We start from the raw sequence: 15943 nt of genomic DNA, 5'->3' as shown, positions 1-15943 counted from the left end.
TCTGTTTGATCATTGTGATGATATGAACAAGTGTTTCTGAGGGGGAAAAAATAACCATTTATTGAATGATGAATCAGTAATCAACATGAATAAACTTGCCTGGATTTAACATGTGCCATCGTGTTATCTCCCTTTTGCTTGTGACTTCTTGATACCTGTGAACATATTGGACAGAAAAATGTTATTTATTATCATGTTCAACACACACTGGTTGTTCTGTGAGGTTCCTGTCTCATATCTGTCCTAAACTATGGGTCCTTATGAATTAGTGTTTCTGAAGAAACTCTGAACTTCCATCCAGGATTTTCTTTCCAAACCGTCGAACAAAGTCTGTTGGAACCACATCTAGAGTCAGAGTGAGCCCTGTTCTAGAAGAACGCTCCAACATTCCCATCAACACTTCTGAAGTTGGAAAAGTTGAAGTTGTTCCAGCTCCAAAGGATGGACCCCCATCAGATTAAATCCTCTGCTTTAGGAATGGAAGGTCACTCAAGGTCATCTGAATTCAAACAGTTAAAAACACACGACTCAAACCCAAACACAGGACTTAAAGGGGCTGTATCATGCTTTTTTAGCTAGTCCAAACCCTAGAAATGGCATTAACATGGTAATAGTTTATTTTTGGCGCTAAGGAAAAGTAATTTTGTGTGAAATTAAAGATTTTCTGGGGCTAATTCTGAAACCCGGAAGAGAAAACGCTCCGTTTCACTGAAAATCCCGCCTCTCCCCCTGTGGACTTTGACTGACAGCGAACTTCAACCAATCAGCGCTTCAAAACAAATACGCTAGCTAGCTTTAGCTCTTTAGCTCTAGCTTCTCCACACGCAAAAACGTCTTTTCCTGTGAGAAACTCACCAAGCGCAGACCCTTCAGACCCTTCAGACTCTTCAGACTCTTGCTCTTGCTTGACTGTTGCTTTCAGACGACGGTCAAAGTTTATCCTCGAAATCGGAGTTACAAAAAGCAGCAAGCTGATTGCCGAGGGCCTGCGGGAGGGGGGCTCAGGGGAGCCATCTTCACAGTGTGACGTGAACGTGGGAAAACAGAGAGTTTTCACAGGTATGGGAGGGACTGCCTCTCCGAGCAGCACAAACACGAGGAAAGCTCAAACACGCAGGCACGAAGGAAAAAAACACTTTGGGGGTGTTTTAGGTGAGAACATTACTATATAACAAGGTTAAAACATACAAAAAGTGAATTTTGCATGATACAGCCCCTTTAATCTTATTTATTCATTTTATTTGTATTTTTATGATATACTTTTAACTTATTTTACTTTCTTAATTTATAATCTTATCTTATTAATTTTCTATTAACTTTGTATCATGTCTTTTTAAGTTTTCCTCTGGTCCTGGATGGCCTGGGGGTCTCCACACTTCAGTGTGTGGGTTCCCCTTGGTCTGGCGGGGTCGGGGGTCGAGCGCTGGGGCCCCAGTGTTAGTGACCTTCGCCTTCTCCTGGTGTGAACGGCCCCACTGGTAGTGTTTTCCCATGATGCTTCGTGCTATGCCATGTCGCCTCTGCTGTGCGCAGAAAGATTGGGAGTGTGTTTGTTCTGTGCGTGCGTGCGTGCGTGCGTGCGTATGTGTGTGTGTGTGGTATACTAATTAATGGTGCGGTTTTTATTTTGTTTTTATCACTGTTTTTACTGTTCAGCACTTTGCGCTGTTTTTATAAATATGAAAAGTGCTATACAAATAAAGTTTGATTGATTGATTGATCGATTAATAAAAGATTGGCTTTATTCACAACAGAACTGTAACAAATATAGTTTGTTTAAAATTCTGCAGCTCATTAATATCATTTGAGTCCAGAAGCTCAGAGGATTTTCAGAAAAATGCAGACCCATTTGTACCAATGGAATATTTATATTTTCTGAAAACTTTCATTCATTTTAAACTTTTAACACAATTAAACAAAGTTTTCCCCAAAAAATTACAAGAATGCATATCAATGCAGTTCTATGTAATGGAATGATTATTGACACATTTCTGACATTGATTTCACACATTTTTACCCCTTTATCAAAGAGCAATACCACCTTTTTTAGTTTTTTTTTTTTTTTTTTTTTTTTTTTTAAGAATTATGAGTTTCTGGAAAGATCAACAAGAAAATATACAATTGGAGGTTTTGAATTCCTGAACTCATTTGATCAAAAAAAATGTCAATATCTCTGAGCAGGAGCAAATTCAAACTTCCAGTCTGACATCATTTTTCTCCTCTGATCAAGTCCTTTACAATGATGTATCATGCTTAGTCCTGTGACACATGTTTACTTTTCCTTCCCAATCAGACATGTTGCTGATAAACATAAGGATTATGGGTATTGTAGTGCTTCTCCGTGATATGACATTGATAATAAAACGTGTTTTCTTAAAATAGAGTTGATATTTCACTTTTTGACTCAGCAGAAGTACATACTATTGTTACACAGTCTGCCCTGTGGCACTGTTGTAGCTAATAATCAGAATTTTCTTCAGAATAATCTTCAGTTGCACTTCCGGGATCTACGAAATGACACCCACGGCGCGACGTCTTTGAAGCTGAGAATGTCCGTTCCCACCACGACATGGATTCTAATTGACTTTCAGTGGAGACTGTTTGTGTGGCGACCACACGCAATTTCGACACAATGCGTGACAGGAGCACGCAATCTGGTACTAAGAGTTAGTTACTGATGCTCATTTCACACATTTCTGTGAGATCAGGTTTTATCTGGACCTCAAAGAAGGCCTGGAGTCAACATATCCAACATTTTGAGTATAGCATCTCTGATCCTGAGACAGAGGGGATTTCAGTTTGTACAGAGATACACCAGCATTACAATATGACACAGATAAATAATATTCCACACACATTAAGCAAGTTTTATTATTCCCTGCTCCGTTTCAGACCTTTTTGTTTGTATTCTGTTCTTTGTTTTTCAATTCATTGTTTCATGTTTGGAACTAATTCTTTTACTCATACATACAAATTGCATTTTGTTGTCTGTGGACACACACACACACACACACACACACACACACACACACACACACACACACACACACAGCGTTTATATATTTTTAAATTTTTCAAATTCCTAAACTATGAAGTTTGTCCAAGTAGACTTGCCGTAATGAGATATCGTGCTCATGCGGCGCATGCGCAGAACCAATTCATGTTCCGGGGCGCGGAACGGGTTCTGACAACAGACCCGCGTGTTGATAAACTTCCTCTGAACTGGACCAGTTCTTCTCCTACTGCTGAGGTTTTTCAGTCCGTGAGTTCACAGGAGCAGAGAAGAAGGAGTGTTGAGAACCGGCCTGAGTGTTTGAGTCTCCAGAGGAAACATTTCATCTCCTGCAGCAACAATGACTCCAGTTGAGGCTTTGAGAGAGTTTATTCAGCAGCGACTGACTGCTGCTGCTGGAGAAATCTTCACCGCGTTTCAACAGACTATCATCCACTACGAGAAGGAGATGAACGTTCAGGACAGACTGCTGGAAATCACAGGAGAACTTCCAGCCCCGTTCTCCAGAACAGGTATGTTAAAGGGACTTAAGGCAAGATTTGTGAAAAACTACACATGCATTTCCACTTTATTCAATGCTAATGGGTCGTGAAGCATTGAAAACCTAAAATAACAGGCCAATCCGCGTATCTGTCTGTTGCCTTATACAGGCTGTGTGCCAAATAATTTGTTGCTGTTCGGGGTCCGAATTTCTCGCGCAGTCGTGGGGATGTGACGTAAATTGACGCTGTATGCGCGTTGCCGAACAGGAAGAACATGGCCGCCGTGGACACGGACTCAAACACTGCTGGGATCAGGGGCGGGCAGTGTTGCCAACTTGGTGACTTTCTCGCTAAATCTGGCGACTTTCCAAAGCCTCTTTTCGACTTTTTTTTTGTCAAAAGTAACTAGCTACAAATTTAGCGGCTTTTTCTGGTGCTCTGGAGACGTGACAGGACGTCTCCGCTGTTCTCAGCAAGCAGCGGGTGCTGCGTGAGCCCCTCCCCCGTCCCAAAGCACTCACAGGCGGCCAGTCTCAGTTGGGGCCGATTGGGTAAACGGCCCGGAGCTGCTCCACGGCGGCGACGGGAGAGCTCCAGCAGCCGCGGCCTGCTTCACGCGCCTCCGTGGTTATGCGGCGGGTCCCCGCGCGCTCCGCGGCCGGCACGGAGCGCGTCTCCGCCCGGGAGCGGAGATCCGGAGCTGCCGCGCCGCGGCTTGCTCCACGGAGGCGCGTGAAGCAGGCGGCGGCTTCCACGGGCCGAGTGGAGCTGCCCCACGGAGGCTGACGGGAGAGCTCCGGATCTCTGCTCCCGGGCGGAGACGCGCTCCGTGCCGGTCGCGGAGCGCGCGGGGACCCGCCGCATAACCACGGAGGCGGAGAGGAGCTCCGCCACGGATTTAAAAATGAATCGTTAGATTAATCAATGCATCGAAGAACTATTTCCTAGATTAATCGATTACAAAAGTAATCGTTTAACGCAGCCGTATTATCAGCGTTATCTCGTGAGTCAAAAAAAAAAAAATATAAAAAAAAATAAAAATATGATCGAAGCAGCACCCGAATAAATACTGGATATGCCTGAGTTTGATTCATGGAGGGAACTTCAGCTGCATTTGGGAGTGAAAATGGATGCTCACAAAAATCACATAATATGCGCTGTGGTCCTGCAGTAATCCGCGACGTAGTAAACAGCAGGAGCATCCCTGGTGCAGCGCTGTGAAGCCGGACATTCTGTAAAATGTTTGTGCGCGCTCCCGTGCCGCCTTGGCTGGTGGCTGCAGTTACCCGCAGCGCCTATCGCGGCAGCACTGAGGTAAATTTTGAAAAGTTGCCTTAAGTCCCTTTAAAGTGTGGATGAACTGAGTCTGACTGCTGGAGGCTCCTTCCTTTTCTTCTGAAGCAGCAGACAGAAATGAGGCTGCAGCTGCTCTTCTGGTTCCAAGTGAAACAACAGGAGTGATTTTAGCTTCAGTGTCAAACAACATGTGGATCAGAAACGCTGTTTGCAAACAGAAGCAGTGATTTATTGAGCCTCAGTCTGAGCTAACATGCTAACTTCACTGTGGTTTCTGCAGCTTTTACTGTGAGTGTTAAGAATAGAGACATTAGCAGGTCTGCTGATGGGGGACAAACCGCTGGAGAAGGTGAGGTCTGGGATTCAGCCTGCTCCAGACCAGGATCAGGTCCAGGATTTATTCAGTCTCATGCCTTTTTCCAGTCAGAAGTTGTCACAAGCAGAAACCAGTATTCATTCTGTTGCTCAGAGTGGACTCCACAGTCCTTTGTGGTGAACACTTCCTAAGTTGGTTTTGTCCCTGAGAAAACCACATGGGTCTGTCTGTAATGAGAACTTCCTGTTCCGGTGGAGAGAAGGACGCCACTGTGGTTGTTGCGATGATTCTGTGTGTTCTCATCCTGGCTCGATCTTTTGTGCAGCCAAATCATCCTGAACCCTCTTGTTTTGGACTGGATGAGCCTGGATCAGTCCTGTGCCTCAGTAAAGCTTTCAGCTGTTCTGGACATTATAGGAACTCTTACAGAATAATGATGTGTTCCGGTTTTGCTGGGAAGGAAAAAAAACATGTCTGGACCACGTTAAACGTCCCGCTAATGTTTGAGAGCTCAGAGAAGCCAGAGTAGCATCCAGACAGCCTCCTCATTTATTCTTTAAACCTCACAGCTGCTGTCAGGTTTCTATAAAGAAGCAGTTTAATCTGTTTTTAAATGTCTCTATTTTAACTGCAGCCTGTCCTGTCTCATCCATCCCTCACTGTGAAACACTCACATCCATCTCATCAGACACTTTGTCTTGTTTCCCTCCAGAGAGTCCACAGCAACACAGCAGTAACCAGAAGAGGAGTTCCAGTGGTGAGCAGGAGGAACATGAAGCTCCACACATTAAAGAGGAGGAGGGTCTTGTTGAGATGAGCGTCACTGATGGTGGAAGTGAGGATTCCCACCACTCTGTGAGAGACTCCACCACCCGGAGACTCACTGCTGCTGCTGTGGAAATCTTCAACCTGTTTCAACAGACTGTTGTCCAGTACCAGGAGAAGATTGATCGCCGACAAAGACTGCTGGACGTCATCTTCCAACCTCAAATCAAGTTACACAGAATGGGTATGTTAAAGTGTGAATGATGCTGGAGGATCTCCATCGTTACGGCTGTTTGTTTTATCAACCACAGACAGAAGCAGGATCTGTGTGTGTTATGTTTTTAACATTTTAATCATCTTTATGCTGCTTTGTGTCGTTTCTGTTTGTCTTGTAAAATCCACAATGAGCTCCTTCATCCTGCTGGTGTTCAGGAGCAAGTCGTTGATCAGACACCAGGATGTGAGGACCTGGACCTCCTCTCTGTAGGCCGTCTCCTCATTATTGGTCATCATTCCCACCACGGCTGTGTCTTCTGCAAATTAACATGTATGGTTTGTGTAGTGAATGGGAGTGCAGCCATGTGTGAACAGTGAGCATCAAATGTCGTGACGACGGAGCTGTGGGTGGTGTCGGTGTTGAGGACGGAGCTCTGGGTGGTGTCGGTGTTGAGGACGGAGCTGTGGGTGGTGTTGGTGTTGAGGACGGAGCTGGAGGATTCCAGGTCTTTGATACCTCTTTCACACTGCAACTCGCGGGTCGAGCCGTGTTCTCGACCCGCTAATCGCCTTTTGTTTCCTTTCACACTGCATGCAGACCCGCGTCTAAACGCCTGCTGGCGAGCCGCGTCGCTGCGTCTTCCCGCGCTGATAGTGTCCCGCGTTGATGACATCATCAGCGCGACGGAGCAAAGCGAAAGTAGACACAGTCCCCGTTACCTGTAGACGAATCTCCTCTTCCTCACGGATCCAGAGCAGCTCTCTGGTCTCGCTATCTTGCCAATGGTGGGTCATCTTGACGAAGGAAATCTCACGCTGTGTCCAGAAACAACAACTAGCGCGCTAACGTAGCCACGCTGCGTCGACGTCATCACGTAAGTTACCGCGTCGACCCGCGTCTGCCTTTCACACTCCCACTAAAAAGCTGATAGTAGCGACCCGCTAAAAACCCGCGTCGATTGCAGGGTTGAAAAACCCGGGTCTAATGCCGAGTGAACACTTTCACACTGCCATGAGGGCCCGGTTAATTAGCGGGTTTAAACGGGTCTTTTGGCCAGTGTGAAAGGGGTATAATACTACTTATCCACTGAAACTCGCAGGTCGACCTGCTAACGGTCGGCATTTGACTCTTCCCCACTGCCTACAGACCCGGGTCTAATCTCCTGCTGGCGAGCTGCGTTTTCCCGCGCTGATGGTGTCCCACATTGATGACATCATCAGCACAACAGAGCACAGCGAGGTAAACAATGCAACTGTGCTTTTCAGACTAAAGCCAAGCGGATTAAAACCCGGGTCGCTTGCAGGGTCGATCGACCCAGGTTGGAATGCCGTTTAAACCCTTTCCCACTGCCATGAGGAGCCGGGTGTTGTGAAATTTTTGGTGAATCCAGTGTTTCCCCTAGGTTGAGAATTTACTTGTGGTGGTGGGCCGGGCGGTGCAGGAGGACGTTGCGGTGTTTGATAAGTGCATTCACAATAATCTAGTCAAACTGGTTTATGAACCATGTGTTATTTATTCTAGATATTTCTCATTATATGGGGTCAATTTTCTTGAAATGCTATTACATTTATCAAGATTAGGGTACAAAACATATCTATGTATCCGAACTTTCACAGCAACAGACGTCCAAATCCGACAGAACTCTGCTGGTAATGTAAATGTCTTCTCTGGGGGCTTTAGAGAAAATCCGATGACTGGAAGACTATGGGAAATTATTAATGTTACGTGGTTCCAGATGTTTCCAGTGTGATGTGGTGTTATGAGCAGCTGAGAATGGAACACAACTGGATGTCTACCTGTCCCTGAATCACAAATGAGCCCAACTTGTTTGTTTACAATCTCCTCCTCAGTTCCCTGTCCACACAGCATCACTTCAGGAAATATCTACATCCACGCAACATAACAAGGACTCAAAACGATGTAGTTCACCCGCCAGGCCTTCAGATGGCGCTGTCACTCTGACACAGCAACTCCAAATGAGAAGACATGGAGCAGGACTCAGAGCTGTACATGCAGCGTGATGTAAACAAACACCACCAGAACAAATGGCCTGTTCAATAAAACAGCATGAGGAGCTTCTGCAGGAAAAATCAGCCAATCAGCTGATGAGGAGTTTTACTGTCCGGGACGGTCGACCAGCATTAATCTGCAGCCCTGCAGGCTGTTAGCCTGAAGCCGGTAGCGGCTAAACTAGCATGTCGCCATGCTATGTGTGCAGAGATCACGTCTTCTGGTTCGGATGTTCAGAGGGTCGAACGGCGGCTGTCTGCTCTGCTGACAGCTTCTTCAAGAGCAGATTGTCTTGGCCTTCTTCTGCTGGTTACTGTGATTTTAAACAGGAGTTGGTGGAGTCGCGTAGTGCAGCGTCTTAAAGGGACATGAGCACAGCCCACCCACACAGCCAAAGCAGACTTTTTTTTTTAAATACCGAATTTACCGGTAACTAGTTGACACACCCCCAATTCAAGTCGTTACTGACTTCAGATAACAGTTTCGCTGTCTGACGCTGTAAAGTTGCTCCTAACAGTTCCTGCTCCTCTTCCTCATCTTACCCCCGGATCCCACAGCACGCGTTTTGGGAGCGTTCGGCCACGTCGCTCTGCGTCGCGCCGGCCGCAGCAAATACGTTGCCATTGTAGTGGTCGGGAGCAGTTCCGCATCCAGCGTTCGCTCGCGTGCCTCACCGACGCGAGCGGCGCGCTCAGCCGAGTCCGGGATAAAAATACGCGTCCCATCTATTTTGGCCGCGGCCGCACACGAGCGCGTCATGCTCCGCTGTTCGGACAGCTTCAAACAGGAAAGAGAACTGAAACATTTCTTCTGTGTTTTCAAAATTAAATAATTTGAAACATTTTTGGTTATTGTCAGAGATGTTTACTGAAGTATATTCGTATAAACTTCAGTACTTATATTGTGCCAGGTCACAAGTTTTGGTTAGTCATGTAGTTATCCATCTATTTGTAACAATATTGTTTTATATATTAGGGCTGCCACAAACGATTATTTTGGTAGTCGACTAATCACTGATTATTTTTTCGATTAGTCAACTAATCGCATCATATATAAATTAAATGTAGAACATAGTTTATCACACCACCATGAAGCTGCTCTTATATAACCATAATTAGATTTCAGCTTTAAGTGTTTAAGGTATATTGCAAACTAAAAACAAAGACAATTCAGATGAGAGTTCATTAAACCTTTATTTAACGGCATAAATTGCAAATACTTGAGTAAAATAAGGAAAAGGCACTTGCCTAAACAGCACAAAAATAAATCCTTCATGTTAATTTTTTTTTCTTAATTTGTGTTTGGCATCAAGCATAGCAACAATGAGATAGGCACCTGTAACTACGGAATTATTGAAGTTTTCGTCTCACTGACTCAAATAAAACAAAAGTGCATTTTGTGTTCAGTGCTCAACTGTATACAACTTTATTACACTCTGACGCTACATAATCCCAAACTACACAAGGCTCTTGTTCATAGCCAGGAAAGTCAGCATTTCTACATGTGTTGGAGACAGGCTGCTCTCTTTTGGGAGCAGATGTTCTGCTGCGGAGAAAACCCGCTCCGATGGGGTGAAGCTCTGAAACGTAACGTTAGAAAACATCAGCGCGACATCACTTCTTATTAAAACACATCACTGTTATAAAGTTAGAGAAAACATGAAATATGTGCTAAAGGCAGCTAATGAATCAATTCGTCACCGCTAATGTTAACGTTGACAGCTATGAGTAAATAGCAAGTCAGCGCTCTATGCTAATATTATTAGCTTACCGAGACGACGGTCAGTCATCGTTGTCACGAGCCACGACGTGCTTCTGTTTCGGCTGCTCATGCATCGCAGTCGTGCTGCCGTGGAAGACAAGTTCTGTCCTGCAGATACTGCACTGCACTTTTCTCTGACGTTTTCTTGTCATGCTCCCATACTTGGAGCTCCGCTGCCGCTGGGTGGCCATGTCGTCGCAGCTGACACGACTGCGCATGTGTGTCAAACACAGAAGGGCAGATGCGGCAGTGGAAGGTACCGCAGCAGTTTCGAGACAAAACAAACATTAAAAAAAAAAAACACACGACTAGTCGACTATTAAATTAGTAGTCGATTATTTTAATAGTCGACATAATCGTGATTAATCGACTAAAGGGCAGCCCTAATATATATGCATTTTGTCATAAGCTCATTACAAATATCCAAAAAACTGAAGATGTGCATATTTCGATATTTTCATACATTTGTGGAGTCAATGGTAATGTTTATCCCTTAATACAGTTCGTTTGTGTGCTTATTTTATTGTGAAAGGGTAATGGAGTTAACGCGCAGCACAGACCGAGTGGGTCGGGTCTGTGTTTACTTCCTGATGCGCAGCTAAACTATCGCCACGGATGAAGAGGGACTCATTGTGGAAGTTGAGAAACTGTTTGGCAAAGAAACAACGAATGAATGAGCTGTTGTTGTTGTTCCTCCAGCTTTTAGTGCTCTCAGTATATTGCGGGATCTTGAACATCTCGCGCATGCGCTTCACAATGTTTTTGGAGAGAGAGAGAGAGAGAGAGACACTTTGGGTGTCGGCTTCGTACGAGGAGAGTCCGCCTCTCGCTTTCTGATACTCTCCTCGTACTCAACTCTATGTCTCTCTTTAAGATGGTGGAATAGATTTGACGTGTTCCCACCTTTAGCGATCACCGTCGCTTTACAAACTTTGCAAAATATAGTCTTTTGTTCCATGTCGTCTTTCCTGAAGCCAAACCATGTCCACCTAACAGAGGAGGCTCCTCGTTTCGCGACAAACTCGTCCTCCGCAGTTTCTGGTTCTGCTCCACCTTCCGCCACCCAGAAAAAGTTCATCCATGAAACGACTCGTTCAGCAGCTGAAGGTGCTCATCCAGCAATAATATAACGACTTTACGCTGTTTTTTAAATTGAATTAAAGTTTTCAGTTTGCCCACCTCAGTGCCAGTTTTGTTTTTAAGCTTGAACTGTAGAAGTAATGAAACTGATCTTTTATCTTGTCTTTTTTTGTCTCTGCAGAGCTCCAACAGCACCGTGACTGTAGAGAGGAGCAGGAAACAAACTACCGTCTAGAACAGGAGGAACCAGAACCTCTAGAGATTAAAGAGGAACCAGAAGAACCAGGAGCTCCACAGATAAAAGAGGAACCAGAAGAAGCAGGGCTTCTTCAGTTTCCAGAGGACCAGGAGGAACCAGGGCCTCCAGAGATTGAGGAGCACGAGGATCTGGGTTCCAGCCAGACGGGAGCGCGGCCTGTTGTGACGTCTGAAAGTGAAACCTTGAAGGTTCCTTCTGTTGAGGAGCAGAGTGACCTGAGTGAACCAGAAGAAGAACCAGACACTGAGCAGCTCCTCTCTCAGGACTCTGAAGTCCACCATGAGAACCACCTGATTGACTCTCCAGTTTCAGAGAAGCAGGCTGGATGTGAGGAAACATGTAGTGAACCTGTCCATAAAAACACAAAACCATGTCCGAAGGTAAGAACGGTCACTGATAAGAAGAAAATCTGTGAGACGTGCGGAAAAAGCTTCAATTATCAGAGTCATTTGTTGCGCCACATTAGAATTCACACAGGTGAGAAGCCGTATTCTTGTGAAACTTGTGGAAAAAGCTTCAGCATGCAGGGTAATTTGTTGTCCCACATGAGGAGTCACACAGGTGAAAAGCCGTACTCTTGTGAAACATGTGGAAAAAGCTTCATTTGTCAGAGTCATTTGTTGTGCCACATTAGAATTCACACAGGTGAGAAGCCGCATTCTTGTGAAACTTGTGGAAAAAGTTTCATTGCACATCACACTTTGTTGTCCCACATGAGGATTCACACAGGTGAGAAGTCGTACTCTTGTGAAACATGTGGAAAAAGCTTCATTCGTCCGAGCGATTTGTTGTCCCACATGAGGATTCACACAGGTGAGAAGCCATATTCTTGTGAAACATGTGGAAAAAGTTTTAGTCAACAGAGTAATTTGTCGCGCCACATTAGAACTCACACAGATGAGAAGCCGTATTCTTGTGAAACTTGTGGAAAAAGTTTCATTACACATCACAGTTTGTTGTCCCACATGAGGACTCACACAGGTGAGAAGCCATATTTTTGTGGAACATGTGGAAAAAGTTTTAGTCAACAGAGTTATTTGTTGGTCCACATGAAGACTCACACAGGTCAGAAGCCATATTCTTGTGGAACATGTGGGGAAAGTTTTAGTCAACAGAGTAATTTGTCGCGCCACATGAGGACTCACACAGGTGAGAAGCCGTTCTCTTGTGTAACATGTGGGATGACATTTTGTCATCGTCGTTCATGGCTGCACCACCTTAAAAGTCACAAACAGATGGTGCCATGAAAGACTCTCTTGGAGAGCTCATTCAGGAAGTTCAACTTGATCCCCAAACCACAAGAGAGCATCCAGTTTAAAGGAAATGTTCCACATTCAAACACTGTTGAGAAGAGATCCACTTTCAGGAATGTTTTTGTTTGTGGTCTGTCACAAAAATGAGAAATTTCAAGAAATGGAAATAAAATGTTGACATGAATCCAATGGGCTTTCTTCTTCAGTGTTTGTTTTTTAGTTAACATGACTGAGCGAGAATTTAACTGTATTTTTTTTATGGTTCATGGAAAAAAAATCCAGGTCTCACTGTCGCTGCCCACGTTGGCGTTGAAGTCCCCCAGTAGAACAATGGAGTCCCCAGTCGGAGCACTGTCCAGCACCCCTCCCAGGGACTCCAAGAAGGCCAGGTACTCTGCACTGCTGTTCGGCCCATAAGCCGAGACAACAGTGAGGCACCTATCCCCGACCCGAAGGCGCAGGGATGCAACCCTCTCGTTCACTGGGGTAAACTCCAACACATGGCGGCTGAGCTGTGGGGCTATAAGCAAACACACACCAGCCTGCCGCCTCTCACCGCGGGCAACGCCAGAAAAGTGGAGAGTCCAGCCCTTCTCGAGAGGTTGGGTTCCAGAGCCCAGGCTATGTGTGGAGGTGAGCCCGACTATATCTAGCCGGTACCTCTCAACCTCCCTCACAAGCTCAGGCTCCTTCCCCGCCAACGAGGTGACATTCCATGTCCCTAGAGCCAGTCTCTGTGTCCGGGGATCGGGTCGCCGGGCACCCTGCCGTCAGCTGCCACCCAATCCACACTGCACCCGGCCCCTACGGTTCCCTCGGTGGGTGGTGAGCCCACCGGAGGTCAGGCCCACGTCGTCCCTTCGGGCTGAGCCCGGCCGGGCCCCGTGGGCAAAGACCCGGCCACCAGGCGCTCGCTTACGAGCCCCAACCCCAGGCCTGGCTCCAGGGTGGGGCCCCGGCTGCGCCATACCGGGCGACGTAACGACCTTTGTTCTTTTTCTAATCATAGGGGGTTTTGAACTGCTCTCAGTCTGGCCCGTCACCCAGGACCTGTTTGCCATGGGAGACCCTACTAGGGGGCATAAAGCCCCCCGGCAACATAGCTCCTGGGATCATGTGGGCTCTCAAACTCCCCCACCATGTTAAGGTGTTTTGGACACTCGGGTGAAGAGAGGGGCAGAGCTGTCGACCGATCACCACCTGGTGGTGAGTTGGATTCGCTGGCGGAGGAGGAAATCGGACAGACTTGGCAGACCCAAACGTGTTGTGAGGGTCTGCTGGGAACGTCTGGCGGAACCCTCTGTCAGCATGACTTTCAACTCCCACCTCCGGGAGAGCTTCTCTCATGTCCCGAGGGAGGCTGGGGACATTGAGTCCGAGTGGACCATGTTCTCCACCTCCATTGTCGAAGCAGCTGCTCGGAGCTGTGGTCGTAAGGTCTCCGGTGCCTGTCGTGGCGGCAACCCCCGAACCCGGTGGTGGACACCGGAAGTAAGGGCTGCCGTCAAGCTGAAGAAGGAGTCCTATCGAGCCTTGCTGGCTCATGAGACTCCCGAAGCAGCTGACGGGTACCGGCAGGCCAAGCGGACTGCAGCCCGAGCAGTTGTGGAGGCAAAAACTCGGGTCTGGGAGGAGTTCGGGGAGGCCATGGAGGAGGACTATCGGTCGGCCTCGAAGAAATTCTGGCAAACCGTCTGGCGCCTCCGGAGGGGAAAGCAGGTCTCCGCCAACACTGTTTACAGTGGAGGTGGGGAGCTGCTGACCTCAACTGGGGATATTGTTGGACGGTGGAAGGAATACTTTGAGGACCTCCTCAATCCCGTCGCCACGTCTTCCGTGGAGGAAGCAGAGGCTGAGGTCTCAGAGGTGGACTCGTCCATCACCCAAGCTGAAGTCACTGAGGTGGTTGGCAAGCTCCTCGGTGGCAAGGTACCGGGGGTGGACGAGATTCGGCCTGAGTACCTTAAGTCTCTGGATGTGCAGGGACTGTCTTGGTTGACACGTCTCTGCAACATCGCGTGGCTGTCGGGGACGGTGCCTCTGGATTGGCAGACCGGGGTGGTGGTCCCCCTGTTTAAAAAGGGGGACCGGAGGGTGTGCTCCAACTATAGGGGGATTACACTCCTCAGCCTCCCCGGGAAAGTCTATTCCAGGGTACTGGAGAGGAGGATCCGACCGATAGTCGAACCTCGGATCCAGGAGGAACAATGCGGTTTTCGTCCTGGCCGTGGAACAGTGGACCAGCTCTATACCCTCCATAGGGTGCTCGAGGGTTCGTGGGAGTTTGCCCAACCAGTCCACATGTGTTTTGTGGATTTGGAGAAGGCATTCGACCGTGTCCCTCGTGGTGTCTTGTGGGGGGTGCTCCGGGAATACGGAGTCCGGGGCCCCTTGTTAAGGGCCGTCCGGTCTTTGTATGACCGGAGTAGGAGTCTGGTCCGCATTGCCGGCAGTAAGTCGGACCTGTTCCCGGTGCATGTTGGACTCCGGCAGGGCTGCCCTTTGTCACCGGTTCTGTTCATAATCTTCATGGACAGAATTTCTAGGTGCAGCCAGGGGCCGGAGGGGGTCCGGTTCGGGAACCACAGGATTTCATCTCTGCTTTTTGCAGATGATGTTGTCCTGTTGGCTTCATCGAACCCGGACCTACAGCATGCACTGGGGCGGTTCGCAGCCGAGTGTGAAGCGGCAGGGATGAGGATTAGCACCTCCAAATCCGAGGCCATGGTCCTCGACCGGAGGAAGGTGGCTTGCCCCCTCCAGGTTGGTGGAGAGACCCTAGCCCAAGTGGAGGAGTTCAAGTATCTTGGGGTCTTGTTCACGAGTGGGGGACGGATGGAGCGTGAGATTGACAGGCGGATCGGTGCAGCGGCTGCAGTGATGCAGTCGTTGTATCGGTCCGTCGTGGTGAAGAAGGAGCTGAGCCGAAAGGCGAAGCTCTCGATTTACCGGTCAATCTACGTTCCCACCCTCACCTATGGTCATGAGCTTTGGGTCATGACCGAAAGGACAAGATCCCGGATACAAGCGGCCGAAATGAGCTTCCTCCGTAGGGTGGCTGGGCGCTCCCTTAGAGATAGGGTGAGGAGCTCAGTCACCAGGGAGGAGCTCGGAGTAGAGCTGCTACTCCTCCACATCGAGAGGAACCAGCTGAGGTGGCTCGGACATCTGTTTAGGATGCCTCCTGGACGCCTCCCAAGGGAGGTGTTCCGGGCATGTCCCACTGGGAGGAGACCCCGGGGAAGACCCAGGACACGCTGGAGAGACTATGTCTCTCGGCTGGCCTGGGAACGCCTTGGGATCCTCCCAGAGGAGCTGGAGGAGGTGTCTGGGGACAGGGAAGTCTGGGCATCCCTGCTGAGACTGCTGCCCCTGCGACCCGGCCCCGGATAAGCGGTGGAAAATGGATGGATGGATGGATGGAAAAAAAATCCCTTTTGCTTGTATGCAGCACATGACTGCTAACATGGAATATCTGAAAACTTGTGTGG

The 15943-nt window shown here is 47.8% G+C and overlaps 1 protein-coding gene and 1 long non-coding RNA gene across 2 annotated transcripts; both read left to right on the top strand.

The window, feature by feature from the left end:
• The first annotated feature begins 3187 nt into the window (after positions 1-3187).
• Positions 3188-11180, top strand: LOC115402085 (uncharacterized). Its single transcript, XR_003933075.1, has 3 exons — positions 3188-3525; positions 5820-6116; positions 11122-11180. It is a non-coding gene; the product is annotated as an uncharacterized LOC115402085 (long non-coding RNA).
• A 429-nt stretch (positions 11181-11609) lies between these two features.
• Positions 11610-12636, top strand: LOC115402255 (zinc finger protein 239-like; the record flags this gene model as incomplete). The annotated part of the gene is made up of 1 exon (XM_030110769.1): positions 11610-12636. A coding segment is annotated over one exon (837 nt), but the record flags the coding sequence as incomplete, so codon positions are not given.
• Positions 12637-15943: the final 3307 nt, after the last annotated feature.

The sequence above is a fragment of the Salarias fasciatus genome, chromosome 15, assembly GCF_902148845.1.
Source record: "Salarias fasciatus chromosome 15, fSalaFa1.1, whole genome shotgun sequence".
Taxonomy (NCBI): domain Eukaryota; kingdom Metazoa; phylum Chordata; class Actinopteri; order Blenniiformes; family Blenniidae; genus Salarias; species Salarias fasciatus.
Note: the sequence above shows the minus strand (reverse complement) of the source record. Positions and strands in the feature narration are given on the sequence as shown.